The 19973-nt window shown below is 42.8% G+C and overlaps 1 protein-coding gene across 1 annotated transcript; it reads right to left on the bottom strand.

Moving 5' to 3' along the window:
- Positions 1 to 15336: 15336 nt before the first annotated feature.
- LOC308273794 (putative rRNA-processing protein EBP2) lies at positions 15337 to 16248 on the bottom strand (the record flags this gene model as incomplete). Its single annotated transcript, XM_080711135.1, has 1 exon — positions 15337 to 16248. The coding sequence occupies one exon, from the start codon at positions 16246 to 16248 to the stop codon at positions 15337 to 15339; it is 912 nt and encodes a 303-aa protein (XP_080567261.1).
- Between the last annotated feature and the right edge of the window lie 3725 nt (positions 16249 to 19973).

Here is a 19973-nt window from a genome sequence, read left to right as displayed (position 1 = left end):
AACCTGATTCTCACCACAATGCAAACACTGAACTTCCCAGTGAAAAAGACATAGAGGGGCTGTGGAAGAACCCTTTCACATCCCAGCACAAGGGAATTAAATAAGCCTTGACAAAGTCTTCCTAGAAGGGCGTTACTCTTTTAGAGTGACTTATGGTTCTTTTTCAGGGTCCAGACACATACTGTCTGTGGTTAAGGTTGTGAATTGTGCTCCTAGGAATTCTATTTAAGTAGAATTTTTTCTTCCTCTTGCATGAATTGTGTCTCAGCATTTTCCTTGCCAACGGTCTCTCATTGGACTGTCTTGTCTCCGAGGAGAATTGTACCTATGCCATTCAGGTAAAAGCTGTCCAGAATTAAGCAGAAGAAAGCCTGCTGGCAACAGTGGTGTTTAAATGGTTGCTATCTCCCCCCCTGCAGGAAGCAGGGCTGTGTTTTAAACATGCAAAGTCAGCTAAATCGGCACGGGGCTGAGAGATGGTGATGAAAGTGTCACCATTCAGTCCTATCTCTTTAAAGGAAATGATTTTTAAAATGCTAACAGTTTAGATGTCAAAGGAGAGGGGGAGAAAGACCAATCAGAAAAGGGGAGAAAGTAATCGCTTTCCAAAAACAGGGGCGAATTTCACAATGAAAGGAAAGAATCAGCTTCAAACTGCTGCAGTGGGCACAGGGTGTTCCTGCGGATCAGGGGCCTCATGGCCAGGCCAGTATGAAAGGTCCCTGCCAGCCCTGCCCTGTGGGGGGAGCCTGCTGGGCAAGATGCCCTTAAGGTTCCACAGGTTTGACTAAATTTTAGATAGCTTCATTCCCATCCTAGGCACCTGCCCCTTTTCTTAGAATATTTACTTTATATTACCTTCAATTGCAAATTCCGTTTTTTGCCCCTTTCAGGTGCAAATCTCCTACTCTTTAACCACTTTTATATGCCACGAATGCCTTTCTCTAGGACCTGAAGCCATCCTGATCATCAAGAAAGTGCCCACAGCATTTCCTGATGGGCATACCTGTAATTCCAGTACTTGGGAACCTGAGACAGGAGGACTGCAGATTGGAGGCCGGTCTTAGCAACTTATGAGACCCGCTGCAACTTACACTTTTTTTCAAAATAAAAAAAAATAAAGTAGATCAGAGGTAGACTCTTCCTGGGTTCAATTCCCAGTACCCAAAACAGAAACAAACAAAACACAAGAAAGATAGTGCCCAAAGCTCCCAGTGGGAAGGTAGGAGCCTAACTTCTTAAGCATTGATTTACAAACTTCAGGGCCTCAGTGCACGGACAGCCCCCCCCTCCCCAGCTCTGTGCACTGGCTCACCCCAGCCTGGGCAGCTCACCCGCTTGTGTTTCAGCAGTTGAGTGCAGTCTCTCTCCTTTGTACACTAGTCCTGGTCAAGCATTCCTGTCTGCTGTACACCATCCGGTGCAACTGCTCTTTGACACTGCTTAGTGTGATTCTCTTTTGGGGACTGGCTGGAATCACATATCTTCCTGTCAAGCAACCTCTTCTTCCCAGACGGGGCAACCTGGGAACTTCCAGGCTGGAAGAACCCCCTTCTGGCCCCTCCCAGCTCTCTCTGGTATTGGAGATGCTGCCTTAAAAGAGCTGACACAGAAAGGGCAGGGGCCACTCCATCCTTACCTCCTGTCCCTTCCTTGGGTCTCATCTTGATTTTCACAAGATTCTCCCTATTTTGTATTTTTATCAATCATGCATTTTTATATCTTGGATAGGGGACGAATTAGAAACTCCATGTGCAGCTGCATGAGAGAACATCTCTTATGTACTGGGTCCCACAAGTGAGTGGTAGGATGGCTTTTCTTGGGAAATGTGTGATTGACAGGGTGGAAAGATCCTGCTAAGTATGGTGTTGAAGAGTCTGAGTGGATTCCACCTGGCTGGGCTGATTCTCGCCTCTGCTGCTTGGGTGAGTTGCCCACATCATTCTTAGTGCCTCAGTTTCCTCAACCTGTAAAATTGGGGCTAAATATAGACAGAGGTGAGCTGGGCATGGTGGTTCACACTTGTAATCCCAGCATTTGGGAGGCTGAGACAGGAAGATGGTGATTCGAGGACAGCCTCCTGTACTTAGGCCATTTATAGCTGAGTGAGACTTGTTTCAAAATAAAGAATAAAAAATAGTTCTGGGGGTGTAGCTCAGAAGTAAAATGCCCCTGGGTTCCATCCTCAGTACCACATACAAAGAAAGAATAGACAGGGATGTTGAGAGAATTACAGAATTATATGCAAAGTGCTTAGAGCAGTGCCTTGCTCAAGTTCACATTTGCTATATCTTTAGACATATTCATTGTTATAATATGCACTTTTTTCTTCCTGGAAGGATTTAATTGTTAATGAAGTAAACTTTGGGTCTCACTAAGTTGCTGAGGGCCTTGTTAAATTGTTAAGGCTTGTCTTGAACCTGCAGTTCTCCTGCCTCAACCTCCTCAGTACTGGTATTACAGGCGTGTGCTACTGCGAAGGGCTAGAATTTGCCTTTTTAATATCTTCTTGAATGATGCCAATTCTACTGTTTCAGGAACTCAGGAGAAGACAGAACAACAAGTAAAAGGAGCTTGCATCCTGGGTGCTCTTGTAGAGCTGAGCTACTGAAGGATTACCAGAGGGTAGAATAAGCCTGTGTCTAGGGTGACCCACAGTGCTCTTGTCTCTCTGTGGTTAACAGCAGAACCTACATCTTGCTTAGTACAAGTATGATAGGTAAGGGTTACTCAGTAAGGCTAGAGGATGTGGGAACTCCTGAGCAGCTGGCCGTTAGGTTCGACATGGGTGATTTTTATTTGGAAAAATAATAAAACAAAGGTGATTGCTTGTTTAATAATATAATGACTTCTTTTATGGGAGTATCTCGAGTAGGCAATGGACTGAAAACATTCTTTCCACATGAGCATCAGCACTTGTTTTTTTGCCTTGGGAAAAATCGAAGAACTTGTATGCCCTTGTGTTCTCTTTTGTTAAGTAGGGCATGTTATTTTGATGTTGCTGTCCAAACAGGGATAAACATTTTGAGCATTGTCTTAGAAATCACTAGAATTTAAGCATTTCCGGAATGTTTACTAGGTACCAGATGCTTTGAACTTTATATGCAGTATATCATTTAAAATGACCCTATGGGGGAGAATTACTGTTATTTTCATTTTGCAGATAGAGAAATTGAGCCTTGCTGGGGTCAAGTAATGGGTCAAAATCCCAGTCCAAGTCTACTGGATACCATAGCTCATTCTCTGAACTAGTTGACAATGGATCTCCTGGCAAAGATCCACTCTTCAGATGGTTCTCAGGTACAGAGCATTGGGCCTAATATTTGTTAACAATGGGGCTCTGTTTAGTGTGTCTGTGTGTTTAAATGCAAATATTATTTTTTCCTTCAAGCAGGTAGCCCTAACAGCACAATGTAGATGGCTAAGTCCGCGGTCCAGGAATCAGCTGTGAATAAAACTGTTAGTTAGAAATGAGAAATGGGCATAAAGTTTTAAAGGGGATGCATGAATTTTAATGGCTTGAATTTAGGTGGTGAGAATTTACTGTCATACAGAATTTCAATGCAGTGTTGGGCTTAGTAAGTCACCACCTGTCTACTGGGCCAACAGGAGGGAGCCTGTTTGGCAGCAGTTTCAAACAGCAACCATGGTGATTTTCCAAGTCACCTGCCTCAAGAGCAGCACTAAAGCCCTCACAAGCCCAGACCTGCACGAGTGGGAAGCAGACCCACCAGCAGGACAAGCCCGTTCATCTCTGTAGAAGCCCCTCTTGATTCTGGACCTCTGGCTGCTTCTTGGAATCAATTTTCTCTCCAGCCTCCTTTCTTCCCTCAGAATTTACTTGTTCTGTTTCCCATTCTTTTCTCCTTATCTACTTGTATCATAGGAGAACAGTTTTTGAATTAGTTAATCAGTAGTTAACTAATGAATCCCACTTGTATAGTGATGTGATTATTAGCATCAAGCAATTCCAAGAGGGCGTGGATTTTGAGTTCTGCCTGTACCCTAGAAATGATCGCACTTTTACATGAATACAAAGCTGTGTAGCCACGATTCCTAAATGCACTGCTTAATCATTTGATATGAACTGAAGGCCCATAGCACCCAACTTAGCTTGATCCTAGACTATATTTGTCAAAGGCATAGGTGGAGGAATGGGTGGATTTTTCCTTAAAGGGCCCGTTGGTAAATATTTTTGGTCTGTGGACAATATAGTCTCTGTTGCAATTTTGGCATTGTAGTGGGAAAAAAGTAGATAATAAGTAAGCAAATGAGCATGGCTATGTTTCAATAAAACTTTATTTACAAAAAGAGGTGGTAGATGGATTTGGGCTTTTGGCTATAGTTTGCCTACACTGTTTTAGATGAAGATAACAATTTATTCAGTCAAAATTTAAAGGGTTCAACGCTCCTGGAAAAAGTTGGAGGAATAATGGGTAGTTGAAGGGTTGGTTTATGGAATCAACATTTAAAACTCTCCTGATATCCTGGCCTCTACTTAAGATAGTCGTCCATTTTTCCTGATCATTTAATATGTATTTTTTGTTCAAAATATATAACCCATGAGTAGAAAGTGAAGGTAAACTTTCTTGAGAGAGAATTTTTATGAAAAGCACCTGCGGTCTTACTTTGCTTTAAATTTTAAGTAATTATGAGACCTTGCCTGGTGAGACAACTTCTAGGGCTGCTTTGCAGGTTGACTGGTTCTTTGGTCATGCCATACACGTGGAGCGTGGATGCAGTGTGCATGCCTCATTTTGAGAGTCCACTGACAAAGTTCATGTAAAAAAGATGGGACCAAGATGGTTCGGGTCCAGCCCACTGTCATCTATGAGGAAGAGTAACCTGGACTGGGTATTAAGCCAGGGAAAAGAGGACTGAATTAAGGAATTGCCATGGTCTCCATCTCTCTGGATTTATACTATAAATGGGAGCAGAACTTGTGAGTGGCCTCAAGGGTCATGAAGCTTACACAAAGCAGCTGCATAGTTAGTACTTGCCTAAACACTCTGCAGAGAGAGCACAAAAAGAGAGAGTCAGTCTTTAGATAAAGATAAATTTTCCTGACTTGCAACACTGAGAGGTGTCCATAGATGCAATGGCTACTTCCATTATTTGTGAGGCACCCGGGCTGTGCCAGGCATCAGAGTCAAGGAGGGAGAGGACCATTAGTTCCTTTTGTGCATCAGGCAAACCAAATTTTCCATGTTACAACAAGATGGCCTTTAAATAAAGATAAAAAGGACGAAACCAGATGGGTTATTTTTATTGTTTGTAAAATCAAATAAAATATTCTCTATAGTGTACAGTGTCTTTGGCTGGGCAGGCATTCAAGTATCGAGGGAAATAACACACTATTTTCAACAAATTGCTTGTACCATTCAATAGAGAAGAGCGAGAGAGAATAATGGAAGTGCTTATAAGTTTGTCAGATGTTCAGTGTCACTTGGATTCTTTTATCAAGGTCTTTGAAGGATAGAGAGTGGTTCAGGAGGGCATCACTTATTAGGAAGTATATCAGAATAGTGAAGTCCTCTTTGGTACAGAGCAAACTGTATTTTCCAAACTTGTATCCTCTGGGTCATGTCAAAGAATACTTTTTATGTGTTTAGAACAGGCCTAACTCATTTATTTATTTATTTATTTATTTATTTATTTATTTATTTATTTTTGTGGTACTGGGGATTGAACCCATTGGCATTCTACCTTTGAAAACAAAATACACCCAAGCCCTACCTTTAGTTTTTTTTTTTTTAAATTTACTTGAAATGATGTGTCACTAAGTTATAAAGGGCCACACTAAGTTACTGAGTTGGTTGCAAACCTGTGATCCTCTTGTCTCAGGCTCCCAAGAACTGGGATCAAAGCGTGTGCCAACATGCCCAGATCTAAGCATTTAATACATCTTCTTGGCTCTTTTATTCTTCTATAGCAGTCGCTTTCCTCTGAAGATGATTTTGTGCCCCAGGAGATATCTGGCAACATCTGGAGATATTTTGGTCATCATATCTGGAAGAGAGAGAGGTATTATTGGAGTCTGGTGTTTGAAGGCCAGGATTGCTGCTGAACAATGCATAAAACAGCTCTCCATAAACAAAGGGTTAACCTACCCTTAGGGTAGATAATACTAATATAGAGAAACTCTGCTTTATAGGATGGTAGGAACTATTATTATACCCATCTTACAGATAGGGACATTGAGAAGTTAAGTAACTGTTAAAAGGTAACTCAGACAGAAAATTGGATAGCCATTTTGCTATCTTGCTCTTTATTTAGTGATATTATAATTATGCATACAGGAATTACTATGTGTGTTTGTTATATTTATCTCTTGGAACTAAAATGAAAATGGAATTCTATTTTCATTTTTTACTTTATAGTTAATAAATACTACAATAGTGAGAAATCCAGATTTTTCTTAGTAAATCTTTTAATGGAGGTAAGCCAAAGAGACTGTGGAGGCCTGAGAGAGAAAGTGAACACAAGTCACTATTTCTTTTTTTTTTATGTTTTTTTTCACTGGTGCATTGTAGTCATACATCTTAATGGGATAAAAGACTTGTGGAGACATACATGTACACATCATCCAATTAGCCCATACCTGATCCAAACCCTCCTTCCCATGCTTGGCTCAGTGATTGACTTTGCTATCACATGCTTTAGAGTTTCTGTCTTCCCCCCTCCCATCCCCTCAGTTAGGTCTTATTGTATATGGTACTTCTAGTTGGTGGTTGTTAAAAGTTTCTAGCATCTTCTCTCCTATGGCTTAGAGTATATATATATATAGTATATATGGATTGATTAAGAAAGATGGGCGTGCTGTGCCTCTTCCCTACTCTTCTTTCACCTAATTTCTGAAGTTAGGTAAGAATTGTGAATTTGCTTGATTTTGGGCCAGTTTATTGCCAACTGCTCTGTTGAGTCAGGGAAAGAATAAACTCAATTGGTCTGATTTGCTGGTACCTACTCCAGCAACTATCAGAGAAGACTGAAAAAATTCCCAGAAAAAATAGCATACAGATCAGTTTAAAAGATTTATGTTATTCCTTTCTTTAGCTGGAAAAGGTAATATGATGAATGTTGACTTCAGGACTGAAGACTCTTTTCCATGTGTAGTGCCTAAATCATGAAATATGTCATCTTGAACCTAACTCTTGGCCTGCAACTTGAGATATGATCAGAGAGCCTGTGATGGTCCATGAAAAGAGTCATCCTGATGCAGGATGAGAGTATCTGGGCTGAATGGCCTGGTAGGAGGCCAATTGCAAGATGGGTATTGCCTGCTGCTCTCTACACCCCCCAAGATTTAGATGGTGTCTGTCTCACCATCAGAGAAATGAGCTTTGGAAATCCCCTTATTACTGAGATTCAAAGGTACTAAAATAACCAGAAAGAAATGAGATACCTTCTTTAGATTGCTGAAGAAGGAAGTGAATTGATCTGTGACTTTGAGGTATCTCTTCTAGTTAATCATTGCTGATTCCTTGCTGTCTGCAATCTCTATAAATTAAGATGAAGCTAGAAGGAGAAGTGACATGGAGGGAAGTGGAAATAGGCTGCATATATCTACATAGGGATGCTGAAACAGGAGCTCTGAGTTTTTAAGATGCAGCACCTGCAGGCAGAAGGTGGGGAATGACAAATGTGTCTGAATCGTTTGGTTAGCAAAGCTGGCCTCGCTTGGCTGATGGCGGCGGATGGTCTCTGCCCTTTCCCATCTGCTTCACAGGTTCCATGCCAGCAGAGAAACATGCTTAGCTCAAAATGTGTTCCTGAACTGCTTGATGTTCTGATAAATCATAAGAACCTTTGAGTCAGTTGAAAGTGACAGGAGGAGGTATCTCTTCTGCAGTCTGTCCTGTGTTGGAATTTCCTGGTAGTCTGGTTCCATGGAGGAAAAGATAAGACAGTGATGCTCTTTCCTGATGAGTCAATGATCAGAGAGGGCAGCTCTGATTTTGAACTAACACAGGCTCCCTGATTTGCTGTGCCTACTTCCAAGGTCATGGCACTGAAAATTAAAAGAGAATTGTGCTCATTTATGAGCACTCTCTTAAGACTTTGCAGAGACATTCTGTCTCCCGCTGTTTCTTCTAAAAAGCATGAGAGCCTTCTTACTTTGGACAAGGTATTGTTTAGTGTCCTTAAAGTATAACCTTTATTCTCAAAGGCCCCAATAATAAAAAAGCACATGTGTTTGTGATTTGCCATTCCTATGGTTGTGTTTCCCTTGGTGACCAGACACTGAGGGGCATCTCTCTGTGTCAAAGATAAGTGTCATGGACTAGGTCTTGCCTCTGTCAGTGGTTCCTTGTACTCAAAAGACTTCTCCAGGTATTTGATCTCATTCTGTGGCCATCACTTTGACTGTTCCTGCAATGAAATACATGTCATTTGGGGAGATGAGAGATTTAAGACAAACTGCCAGTGATACAGTCCCAGTGATTAATGATGAAGATGGTTCTGATGGAAATGGAAACGGATCAGCAGCTTTGGGGACTGTGTTCAGTCATGTGGGAAACTGGAGTTCTGTATAGGTAAATGAAGGAGGAACCTAACTATAGAAACAGGCTGAGAAGAGAAAATAGGTAAAGGGAGAGTAGATGAGGAAACATAGGTGAAGCAGATTTTTTTGGGAGCTGGTGGGAAAGGCGATGAGTTCTGTTATAAGAGTTTTAGAATAGAAGTGTTCTAGGAGAATGGAATGGGGTATTTGGAGATTAGAGAGGAGTAGAATAAATTGAAATTGCTGCCATATGGAACAGGACAGGCAGGTAATAAGGATAAATAAAAGGATTAGTGAGCAAGCAGGTCTGAGGAACATAGATTTATAGTGGGTGTTGGTCAGCAGGCTGGTAATGAAGGCACGTCATTTAGGGGGTTTTGCTTGGTGTAAGTAGGAACTCTCAGAAGGAACCAAGGCTCTGCAGCATGCGCAGCTTGAGTGAGACAGGTTTATAAGTATTTGGTGTTGATATATAATAGTTAGCCCCAAGGGAATAGGTATCATTGAACAACAAGAGGGATACACAGAAAAGAGGAGACACTTAGAACAAACACATCTTAAATCTTTACACTTAAGAGCTAAGAGATGGTCAGGCAGTGGAAATGAGAAGGAACAGCAGAAAAAATAGGAGCATAAAACAGCAAAAAAGCAACTGAAGGAGAGGACAGATCCCTTGAATATTGCGGAAGGGTCCAGAAAGTTATCAGAGACATCTGAGAGAGCACATTTTGTGAAACACTGGAGATGGAAGCTTGGTTCTAGGAGTCAAGAGGTAAATTCGTGATATAGAGTGGAGAATGTGGTTTGTATGTGATGTTGATGGATAGAAGGGCAGTTGTCCATGTGGGAGTTGGGGGGACAAGTGTGAGGACACATGGAAGAATCATCTTACCCTAAGGCCTAAAGGGAGATGTTAACCCTGCAAGAGAAGGAGAGGGGATGATCAGTGTGACAAAATCTTGGAGGAGTCATGAGGTATGGGATCAAAAGTTTGCTGTTAGCTTTGGAAAAGGATCTGTATCCTTCCGTTTTGCAGATTAGGGGATCTAAAGGGCCACATGAAACAATCAAATTGTCTGAGGTGTAGGAAAGGAAAGGTGGGGGAGAGAACTTAACTTTTCAGTGATATAGGATGCTCTGTAAGAAGGGGACAGGGTATTTAAAGATTAAAGAAGAGACTGAAATTGCTGCCATGTGGAGCAGGACAGTTAATAAGGATAAATAAAAAGATTAGTGAATAAGCAGTGCTGAATAACATAGATTTATAGTGAGAGTTGGTCAGCAGGCTTTGGTGATTTTCAACAGCTTGGGAACAGGAGTGGATAAAATGGATGATTGGGTGTAGCTGGAGCTGAGAATTGGTGAGATTACAGGTTGGGATTAGATCTGAGAGGGGCACTTCTAATGTGTCCCTGTTCAACCACAGAGCCCTCTTTGATGGGTCACTGACAAGGCCCCAAGGTCTTCATGTCACAGCATGATGGTGCTACCTGGCTTACTTTCACCCCTGAGCCTCCCGGAGGAGGTTTACTGGTATAGGACTTTTGAAGGTGACCTTTTTATGGGGAGGAATGAAGAAAAATGGGAGCACAGCTAAGAGGAATAGGCACAGGGAGAACCCTGGGAGAGCAGAAGTCTCCAAGAGGGAGGGGTAGCTCCTTGGCCTCTGATCTGCCAAAAATTACATGATTTAATTCTTTTTCTAAAGGTGTGATATAAGCACGGAGGGCTCAGATGTGCATCCCAGGTTGCCCAGTGAATAATAAAATAAGCTGGGATTTAAGCCTAGCTTTGTGAGGTCCCATTTGCATGAACCAGTCACTGCCCTACACCACCCACGTTCCTGGCCACTGTAAAAGGTTCCACGAAGGGCAGAGGTTAGTTGATTTCCCAATGAGCTTGCAGTTCTCAGAAGGAGTGTAGCTGCCCTTCTGTAAGGTGTGAAGGATGCTTGGGGAGGGTCTGCCTCTGGTATGGCATAATTCCCAATAACTCATGATCTGGGAGAATGCCTCATCCATTGGCATATCAGTTTTCTTCACATAAGCCTGGATGTTTAGTGTCCAAACTGAGGTTTGAAAACATTCTCAAATAGCTTTCACCTACTTAATTCTACCTGCCCATTTCCCTCTTGGTGGAAACAGAATAGGTTAGAGTTTGAGTGAGAAAAATGTGAGTCATTCTCTCACCTTCCTGGGGAAATATACTTACAGAAAGAAAAATGCATTCTGTTCCTGGCAGTGGAGAAGGACCTCAGAGAGAGAAACATGGGGACATCTGGCAAAGAATGAACTAAAGCTCTGAGAAGCAGCCGTATCCTGAGGGACCACGTGAGGAGCGCTGCCAGCTTCTGTAGTGTGAGGAGCAGGAGCTCTGAGCTGAAAGAGGTACAAAAGGCTCAGCTTAGAGGCCTGTGTGTCTTAAGAGATAAGGATAGCCCCTTTGGGCCAAACCACAACCTGGGCAAGGCAGCATTTTAGAAGACAAATAGCTGAGTTCCTTTCATCAATTTCTGAGCTTTATTTTGCTTAGAGCTAGGAATAAAGGCAAATAATCTGAAGGAAAATCTTCCAGAAGCTATTTTGGGTTAGTTTCTAAGTTTACTGTTAAGATAGGCAGCTTCTAAGATGGCTGCCAACAATCTCCAGCTACCAGAAGGGTCTCAACGGGCAATTCGCACCTTATCTCACCTCACCCCAGTCTTGACCGTGGCCCAAAATCTATGGACTGGATTTTAGAAGAGGATTAAGTGTTTAGGAAACAATTAAAGCACTTTTACAGACACTATAATATCAGGACTAATTTTGCCTGGATTCTCTTATAGAATCCAGTATGTGGCCAAAGTGTGCACATCACTTCCAAAGTTGGATTACAAAGACTGACTTCCAGCTCCCTTGCCCCACTTGCCCTCCCACCTGCTTTTTGGAATGGAATCAGCTGTCCTGATATGAATAGCTCTGTGGAGGTCTACCTGGCAAGGAACTGAGGGCAGCCTCCAGTCAACAGCCAGTGAGGAACGCAGGAATCAACTTTCTGAAATTGAGGAATAGAAGAGGCCAGCAAACCTCACAAATCCGGATGTTGTTGAGGAGCTTGGTGGTGCAGTGGCTGCAGACCCAGTCCATCTTTGTTGTTGTTGTGGTACTGGGGATTGAACCCAGGGGCACTCTACCTCTGAGTCCTTTTTATATTTTAATTCTTTTTCTAAAGGTGTGATATAACCACAGGGGCTCAGATGTGCACCCCAGGTTGCCCAGTGAACAATAAAAATAAAAAAGCTGGGATTTAAGTCTAGCTTTGTGAACAATAAAAATAAAAAAGCTGGGATTTAAGTCTAGCTTTGTGAGGCCCCAAAGTGCATGAACCAGTCACTGCCCTATACCACCCATGTTCCTGGCCACTGTAAAAGGTTCCTTTTAATATTTTAAACAAGGTCTCACTAAGTTGTGGAGGGCCTTGCTAAGTTGCTGAGGCTAGCTGTGAACCTGAACTCTTCCTGTCTCAGCCTCACAAGTCCTGGCGTTACAGGTATGCATACCATGGCTAGCTTCTCTGGTCCATTTTGATCTATGATTTTAAGAGGCCCTTCTGAGCAGCACCCAGATCTCCCTTCACAAAAAAGGTGAGGGGGCAAATGAGTGTTAAGTTTTGAGACAATTTATTACATAGCAACACATGACCTGTGAAATTCTATTTATAATTCCATGGCCACCCTGTGCTCCTTTGGATAAAATAGGCTTTTCCTGGGAAGACAAACAGAAATGCTTTGTATTCACTTCAAGCTACATGGCCTTGGGGCTCCCAGATCTGGACTGCTTCCTCGCTGAGGACAATGATAACCTCTGGGAAGAGCACAGACTGCCTAGAAACCATGTGGAAAGGCTATGAAAATTCTCTGGTTTGTGCTTCAGCAACATTTAGAGACCACTGAGAAATGGGCAGGTTAGTGGTAGAAAGATCATGTTTTAAGTCAGGGTAAAGTCATGCCTTGACCAACTGGACATGCTCCTTCCTATGGCAGTGCACCTTGTGACTGGACTCTGCCACCCTGCGCGGTTCATGTCATGCCCTGGTGTTCTAAAGTGTTAACTATGCCACTTGCCGCTGACCCTATATCCTGACCACGTGCCTTTCGGATGCCAGCTACTTCCACTTTAGAACTGTTTCTGTACTGGTGGTTTTACTTAACATTCTTGATTCTGGCTACCACTGTCTCCTTGGCACAGGCAAGATTTGGCCTGAAGTAATAGTATCTAGAAAAGTGTTTTAATGATTTCTCTCTCGAGATTTATAGTCCATCTTTTTACTGCACCAGCCAGAAACAGTTATTGGGAAACTCCTTTCTTGGAGGTATTTCAGTTGGTTCTTGATTGTAGAAATCCAACTTTTAAAAAGAGGTGCTGATATAATAGCTTATAATGGCATAGCTATCCCATTTTATTTTATTTTATTGGTTCTGGGGATTGAACCTAGGGACATTTTACTTCTCAGCTACATCCCCAGACCTTTAATTTTGTTTGTTTGTTTTGAAAGACGGTCTGGATAGGTTTCTGAGAGTCTTGCTGTGCTGTTGAGGGTACCCTCGACACTGTGATTGTCCTGTCTCAGCCTCTCAACTACTCTGATTACTGGAATGCAAATCCCTGTTTAACAAAATCAGAGTTTTTTCCTCTCCTTCCTCACTTGGGATACAAAGAATTGCATTGTATTTTACAGCTTCAGGTGCTTATTCTTTGAACTAAAAGATCAGTAATGTACGTCTCCCCCTCCTGCCCCCCAAGGACAATTAATTCATATTAATTCTCTGACACTTCTCCAATGTTGCTTTGAGCTGGAGACTGTACCTTCTTCTGTACTGAGAGTGGAAATGCTTTTAGAAGAGGCTCCCACAGACTGCTCTGCCCACTTGTGCCCTGGAGCCCAGCCTCCTCTGGCTCTTCCAGAGCATGCCTTTGGCGACTCTCCCCTTCTCTCTAACACTACTGGCTTTTTTATTCTTTACTAGATCATTCGTACGACTGTGCTGTTAATTTCCCATCTTCAAATAGGCAATCTTCTCCCTACCAGCTGCTGCCCCATTTCTTTGCATTGGTCATAACAAATCCTAGACAGCAGTATATCCATGCTCATTATCTCCAGTCTATTTTCTACTGATTTCTCTCAGATCTGCTTAATCAGGCCTGTTCTCAAATCTCTCTATGGCAACAGTTCTCGTCAAGGTTACCTATGACCTTTGTGTTACAGCTCATGCTTCGTCACTAGTCTTCATCGTACGTGTCCTGCTCGTGCCCTTTGGCACAGGTGCTCACTCTGTGCTTCCTGATGCGCTTTGGGTGCTAGGTTTCCAATATGCTGCGCCCCCTGATCACTCTTCTGTGGCCTCCTTGGCTGGTCCTTGCCTTCCCCCGACTTGTAAATGTTGGATGTTCTCAGTCTTTGGTTTTTCCTTTTGCCTGTCTCTATACACTTTCTTGGTGATCTATCCAGCGTTAATGGCTATCACCTTCTCTATGCCAATACCTCCCAAATCTGCAAGCCCAGACCAGACTTTTCTTTGACACTCCAGATTCTTCTGTCCAACTACTTACCTGGCATTTCTACTTGAATGACAAATTATCTTCTCAAGCTGAAGCTATCTGAAACTGAATCCTTATCCCCCGGATTCCTGCCAAACCTGCAACAGCTGTGGCCTACCCCCAATCTTTGATGACAATCAATTATTTCATTTTTTGAGACAAAAAACTGAAAGCTATTCTTGACTCTTTTTCTTACATCCCATGTCTACACCATCAGTAAACAGCTTTGCCTTTACCTTTAACATCTGCCCAGAAGCTGGTCACTTCCATCACCTTCTTCTGCCACCCAGTACAAGTGGCTATCACTCGCATGGCTTCCTGAAGCATCCTTGGCATCTCCTCGTCCCCACCTTTGTGTCCCTGCAACCTACCTCCTCCAACACCTTCAAATAACTTGCTTTACCCTTTTGAAAAATCTTAGCTGGGCGTGGTGTCGTATACTTGTAATCCCAGAATTTGGGAGGCTGAGACAGGAGGATCATGGTTTGCTGACAGCCTCAGTTACTTAGTGAGGCCCTTTGCAACTTAGTGAGACCTTGTTTCAAATTAGAGAATAAAAAATAGAGCTGGAGGTATAGGTTGGAGGTAGAATGCCCCTGAGTTCCATCCCTAGTACCACACACACACACACACACACACACACACACATGATCTTGTAACATCTTTTTGTTGATTTATTTGGTAGTAGGGATTGAAACCAGGGCATTCTACATTGGAGTTAAACTCCTGGCCCTTTTTAATTTTTATTTTGAAATAGGGTCTTGCTAAGTTGCTGAGGCTGGCCTCAAACCTGCTATCTTCCTGTTTCAACCTCTCAAGTACTGGGATTATAGGTATGTGCACCTTGCCCAGCTGGGTGAGGTTACATCTTTCTTAAAAGATTCCTGAAGTGCCCTATTACACATTGACTCCTTCTTCTTCTTGATCTTGGTACCTCACTACTCTAACCACAATCTCCTTCATTTGAAAATGGATAGCGATATATATATATATATATATATCTTTGTGTGTGGTACTGGGGATTGAACCCAGTGACATTCTACCTCCAAGCTCCAGCCCCAGCCCTATTTTTTTTTTTTCTTTTAGTCCTGAGTTTTTAATCAAGGGTATGTTTCTTTGATAATTTTTTTCTTCAGCTTATTCAAACAATTTTTCACCAAAAAATTAAAAAGAAAAAACCAAGAGAAAGGATCCAACTGTATTGTGAAAAGTTTCATCCATTTTTCGTGGTTATTTTTAATACAAAGACAGTATTTAATGGGTTCTGCTCTTCATCTTGTCTCTTGTTCGTTTCCCAGGTCTCTTATTTGATCCTTTCTTTCCAAGCCTCTTGAGGCCTGTGCCATGAGCTGTCTTGGCCCGGAAGCTGGAAACATCATCGTAGCTCTCACGAGTGTTCCACTTGGAGCCTTTCTTCTTGCCACCAAAACCAAACTTCTGGTTTTTATAGCGTCGTTTAGCACTAGGCCCCTTCTTCATCTGCTGGGCTTTAGCTCCCGACTTTGCACCCCGGGCGACTGGTTTCTGATCTCCCTCAAGGAAGTCCAGTTTATCGGAGAAGCCTTTCTGATACTTCTTAATGGCACTCATCATATGTGCTTTCTCTCGCTGCCTCTTCTGCAGAACCTCTGTTTGCACCTTCTTCCCATACTTCCTAAGTGCTCGTAGCTGCTTAGCTTTTTCAGACTTCTCCATAGCGGCCTGTTTAGTCTGCAGCTTCCGTCGAATCTTTTGCATCTGCTGATTAGCCATTTCTGCAAAATAATCAGTGGGCCGCTTGGTAGGGACTTTGAGCTGATGGAGCCGGGGTAATACCGCAAGCACGGCAGCCTGTGCCTGGCGGTAGAAACTCATTTCCCGCTGAAAATCATCCTCTGGATTAACAGCTTTCTGGTTCTTCTCTTGAGATGCTGGCTGAGGTTCCCTGATTTCGGGCACGGGACCCAGGGTCACATCGAGCCTTTCAACCCATTCCAGATCCCTCTTGAATTCTGCCAAACACTGCTTCAAGCCATTCACGTCGTTCACCGCCTTCTTTGGCCCCTCTAGCACGACATTAAGGCCTGGCTTCAGGAGTCTGCGGGAAAACGCATCCTGCAACTCTCTGTCGGTGACCAGAGACTCATCAGAATCCGACTCCGAGCCTGAAAGCGGGGGAGTGTCCATCTCGTGGCAGCCCGCCCCAAGGCTACGAGGAGAAGCAAACAGAGGGGACCCTCGGGGCGGCCGCTGCCCCCAGACTCCCACTAGCGCGCCCCCCAGCCCTATTTTGTATTCTTTGGTTTGAAACAGGGTCTCACTAAGTTGCAGAGAGCCTCACGAAGTAGCTGAGGCTAGCTGCAAACCTGCTATCCTCCTGTCTCAGCCTTCTAAGTACTGGGATTACAAGCATGTGCCACCAAGCCTGGCTGCAATATCATTCTTAACTCACAGGATGGTGATAGGGATTAAACGAGATAATAATGCAATAGTAATAAATACATGAGTAGTATGAGCAGTTGTTTTATTAATTCTATTAGCAGTTATATATTAAGGTCAGTGCCCTTAGTTTGAAATCTGAAACCTTCATATTTTTTCAAATCTTTTCTTATATTGTATTTATCATGGTTCTCCCCTGTTTCTTGCCTCTAAAATTTGTAAGATGATGGCAAGCCATGCCCTTGCTTACAGAGTGCTGTGAGGCTGTGTGAGACTCTGCACGTCAAAGTTCTCTCCCTGTAAAAGGGGCCACACAAACACTAGATGCTGTCACTTTGCTTCCAAGGGCTAAAAGCCTCCTTTGTCTTGTCTCTGCAATAATGGCAGCAAGGGAATTTTCCTTCAATGGCCTCACCTGTGAACCTGAAAACAAAATAAGACAAAACAAAACAAAAAAACAAACAACAAACCATGCTTGTTGCTATAGCAACATCAGAAAGGGAGTTAGCCCTCAAAGAACTTACGAGTATTTCCCTGAGCAGGCTTTAGAGAAAGGTGCTTGATTTGGCCATTTGGCAAGCAGCAGGAACCAGTGTTTCCCGCCTTGTGAGACCACTCTCACAAGTACCTGTCAACTCTGTGTGATTAATTAATGTTCCAGCATGAAAGAAATTCCATCCATTGTGTATTCTTTTTGGTGCTCAAAGTTGATGGGCTTGTTTCTCTCATTTAATTGAAATGCTTCCCACATGAAAGAAGTAAGGGCAGATTGTTAGATTCCCAGAAAGTAACCTGTAGGTCTGGAGCACAATAATTTCAATACAAGTTGTGACAAAAGAGAAAAAGAGAAAAAAGTGTCATTATTCTATTATCTTATAAAAAAGTAGGTATATGTTTGTATTAAACAAATGGATAGACCCAAAGACTCTGTCCTAAAACTATGTAGATGGACCTTGAATCCGTCTGAGTACCTGTAAGTCTCTGATGTGAGGCCTCTGCATCTTTGCCTACAAGGGGCTGTTTGTATTGTTGGAGTGTGTAGCTTACGTGGGAACAGACAGAGGAAAGAGGTCCTGGACAGGAGTGAGGCAAAGGCAGCTCTCTACAGGGAGACTCAGGCCAATGTCAATTACTTTTTTCTTTTCTTTTATATATATATATATATATATATATATATATATATATATATATATATATATTTGGCAGTACTAGGGATGGAACCCAGGGGAATTCTACCTATGAGCTACAACCCCAGACCTATTTTTTATTCTTTATTTTGAAACAGAGTCTCACTAAATTGTAGAGAGCTTCACTAAGTAACAGGCTGGCTGCAAACCCATGATCCTCCTGTCTCAGCTTCCCAAGTACTGGGATAATAAATGTGTACTACCACACACACAGATCTTCTCTATTTTAAATATGAGTAGAAGACCAGAGTAGATGTGAGCAGTACAAATAGAGCATGGTTGGAGAGAAGAGAGATTAGAGCCACTATCAAATACCTTATAGTAGAGTTGGTCTATATCACCTTTTGCAACTGAATTATTGCTATATTTGTCTTATTTGGGTAGAAATTTAACTTAGAGCCTATTTTGGGGGCTCAGGCCATCTCAGTGCCTGTGCTCAGCTGTGGGATATAGTTGGAGATGGGTGGCCTCCACAGGCTAGCTTCACCCATCAACTGCACGTCCTTGGGCTACATATTAAACTTCTTTTTGCCTTGTTTTCCTCTTCTAAAAAACAAATGTTATGTAATAAATATAGTTCTTTGCAAGGTTATTATGAGGATTAAATGAGACAGTATATGTGAAACTAATTAGAATGAAGTTAGATCTTTTGTTCCTATGTGGGTGGGACCATCAGGAGCTGAGATAAGATTATGGTAACATGGTCCCTCCCCCCAACCTCCCTTGTATGGCCAGGAAGTAGGTAGACAAATAATGTAAAAGTAATACAAATGGTTAACTGTGCCACAAAGCCAAGTGGTTAGAAAAACAAAAGACTGAGATGAATTTTGATTCAGGAGAACTCTAGATGCTTTCAAGAGGGTGGAGTGGGTGGATAGAGTTAGTTGTGGGAAGGGGAAAAACTTTTTAGGTGGAAGAGAGAGAGTCAAGTTAGGGGCTGGAGGCTGGAAGCCCAGGGCACAGTGGTTTATCTCAGAATGGCTATCGAGGACTGGGCTATATGGATGGGAATAGAAAAGAAGTCTGGAGTGCAATTGGATTGAAATTGAATGCCGGATGAATAAGTAGTTTGGGTGTATTCTGCAGAGAGATGAGAGAGAGAGAGAGAGAGAGAGAGAGAGAGAGAGAGAGAGAGAGATTGAGAGAGAGGTAGTTTTTTTTTTTAACATAGTGATATGATCAATGTTTCAGAAAGATATGACGCCTGAGACATGTTGTGAAGGAAGAACCTACAGAATCTGGCAGTGTCAGGTGTGGTGGTCGAGCCCGTGGTCAAGGATAGGTTAGTTTTGGGGCTGCTTGGGAATCTGGGGGATGGGAACCGTGGACAGGCTAGGGACTGCACTTGTGTAAATGGTTAACTTGGATCACTTCTGGTCAGTGCTGTGAAAGGATGGGGAGGAGTAGGTGAAATAAACCACCACTGGCCCCAACGAAGGTCCCTGGATTTGTGACTCAGCGTGGAGGACAGAATGACACAGCACTGCTGCTGTCAGGTGCTCCGGGAGATAAATCTGAGCGTCCAGTTCTCCTGTCTCCTGTCCATGAGAGGAATGGAAGTCTAGCCTGCCTGGTCTTCCTTACCTCCTCAGCAGCCTGTCTGCAGGTTGAGGCTTTGCCCCATTCTCCAGCAGGCTGTGAGACCCATAGCCAAGGGGAGGATGCTTCTCTGAATGTCTGCTAAATACCTGTCCAAGTTCTAATCACTGGGCCTGCTACCGGTATCAGGAGCCAGCACACCTGCCCACCAGAAGTTGGTATATAAAACACAAAGAATTACATTTTTGATTATTATACTTTCCCCCCTTTTCCTTTGGTTCTGTTTTCCATCATTATTTAATCCCTCAACAAAGAGTTTTTGGATGCTCAGTGTCGGCATGGCATGGAGCGGGGCACCAGAGTGTGGGGACCATTATTCTGTGAACTAGACACTGCCTGTGAGAAGTTACTCTACACAGGCATGCTGCTTACTACCTTCCCTTGTCAGCTCATAGACAAAAAATTGCCCCAGTAAAATTAATAAGAAGGTTAGAGAGTGGGTTTGCTTTCCAGCTTTTAGTTGATCCCAGCATTATTTCTGGTTAGAGCCCGCAGGTCATTGTAAATGTACTCTAATCCAGCTTACAGGCAGTAATGGGCTCAGAGGTTAAGTGACTGGAGTCCATGTTTTACTGTTTACATTTTTGGAAATTCCTCTTTGTCTCATTGGTACTGAAAAGCCAGAATAAGTCTTCAAAACAATATTTTAGCATAAAACCCTAATTCCCAAGGGGTCGTTTTCCTTCT

The sequence above is a fragment of the Muscardinus avellanarius genome (genome assembly GCF_963383645.1).
Source record: "Muscardinus avellanarius genome assembly, chromosome: 15".
NCBI classification, from domain to species: Eukaryota; Metazoa; Chordata; class Mammalia; order Rodentia; family Gliridae; genus Muscardinus; species Muscardinus avellanarius.
The sequence above is the reverse complement of the archived record's forward strand: the minus strand, read 5'-3'. Positions and strand labels throughout refer to the sequence as shown.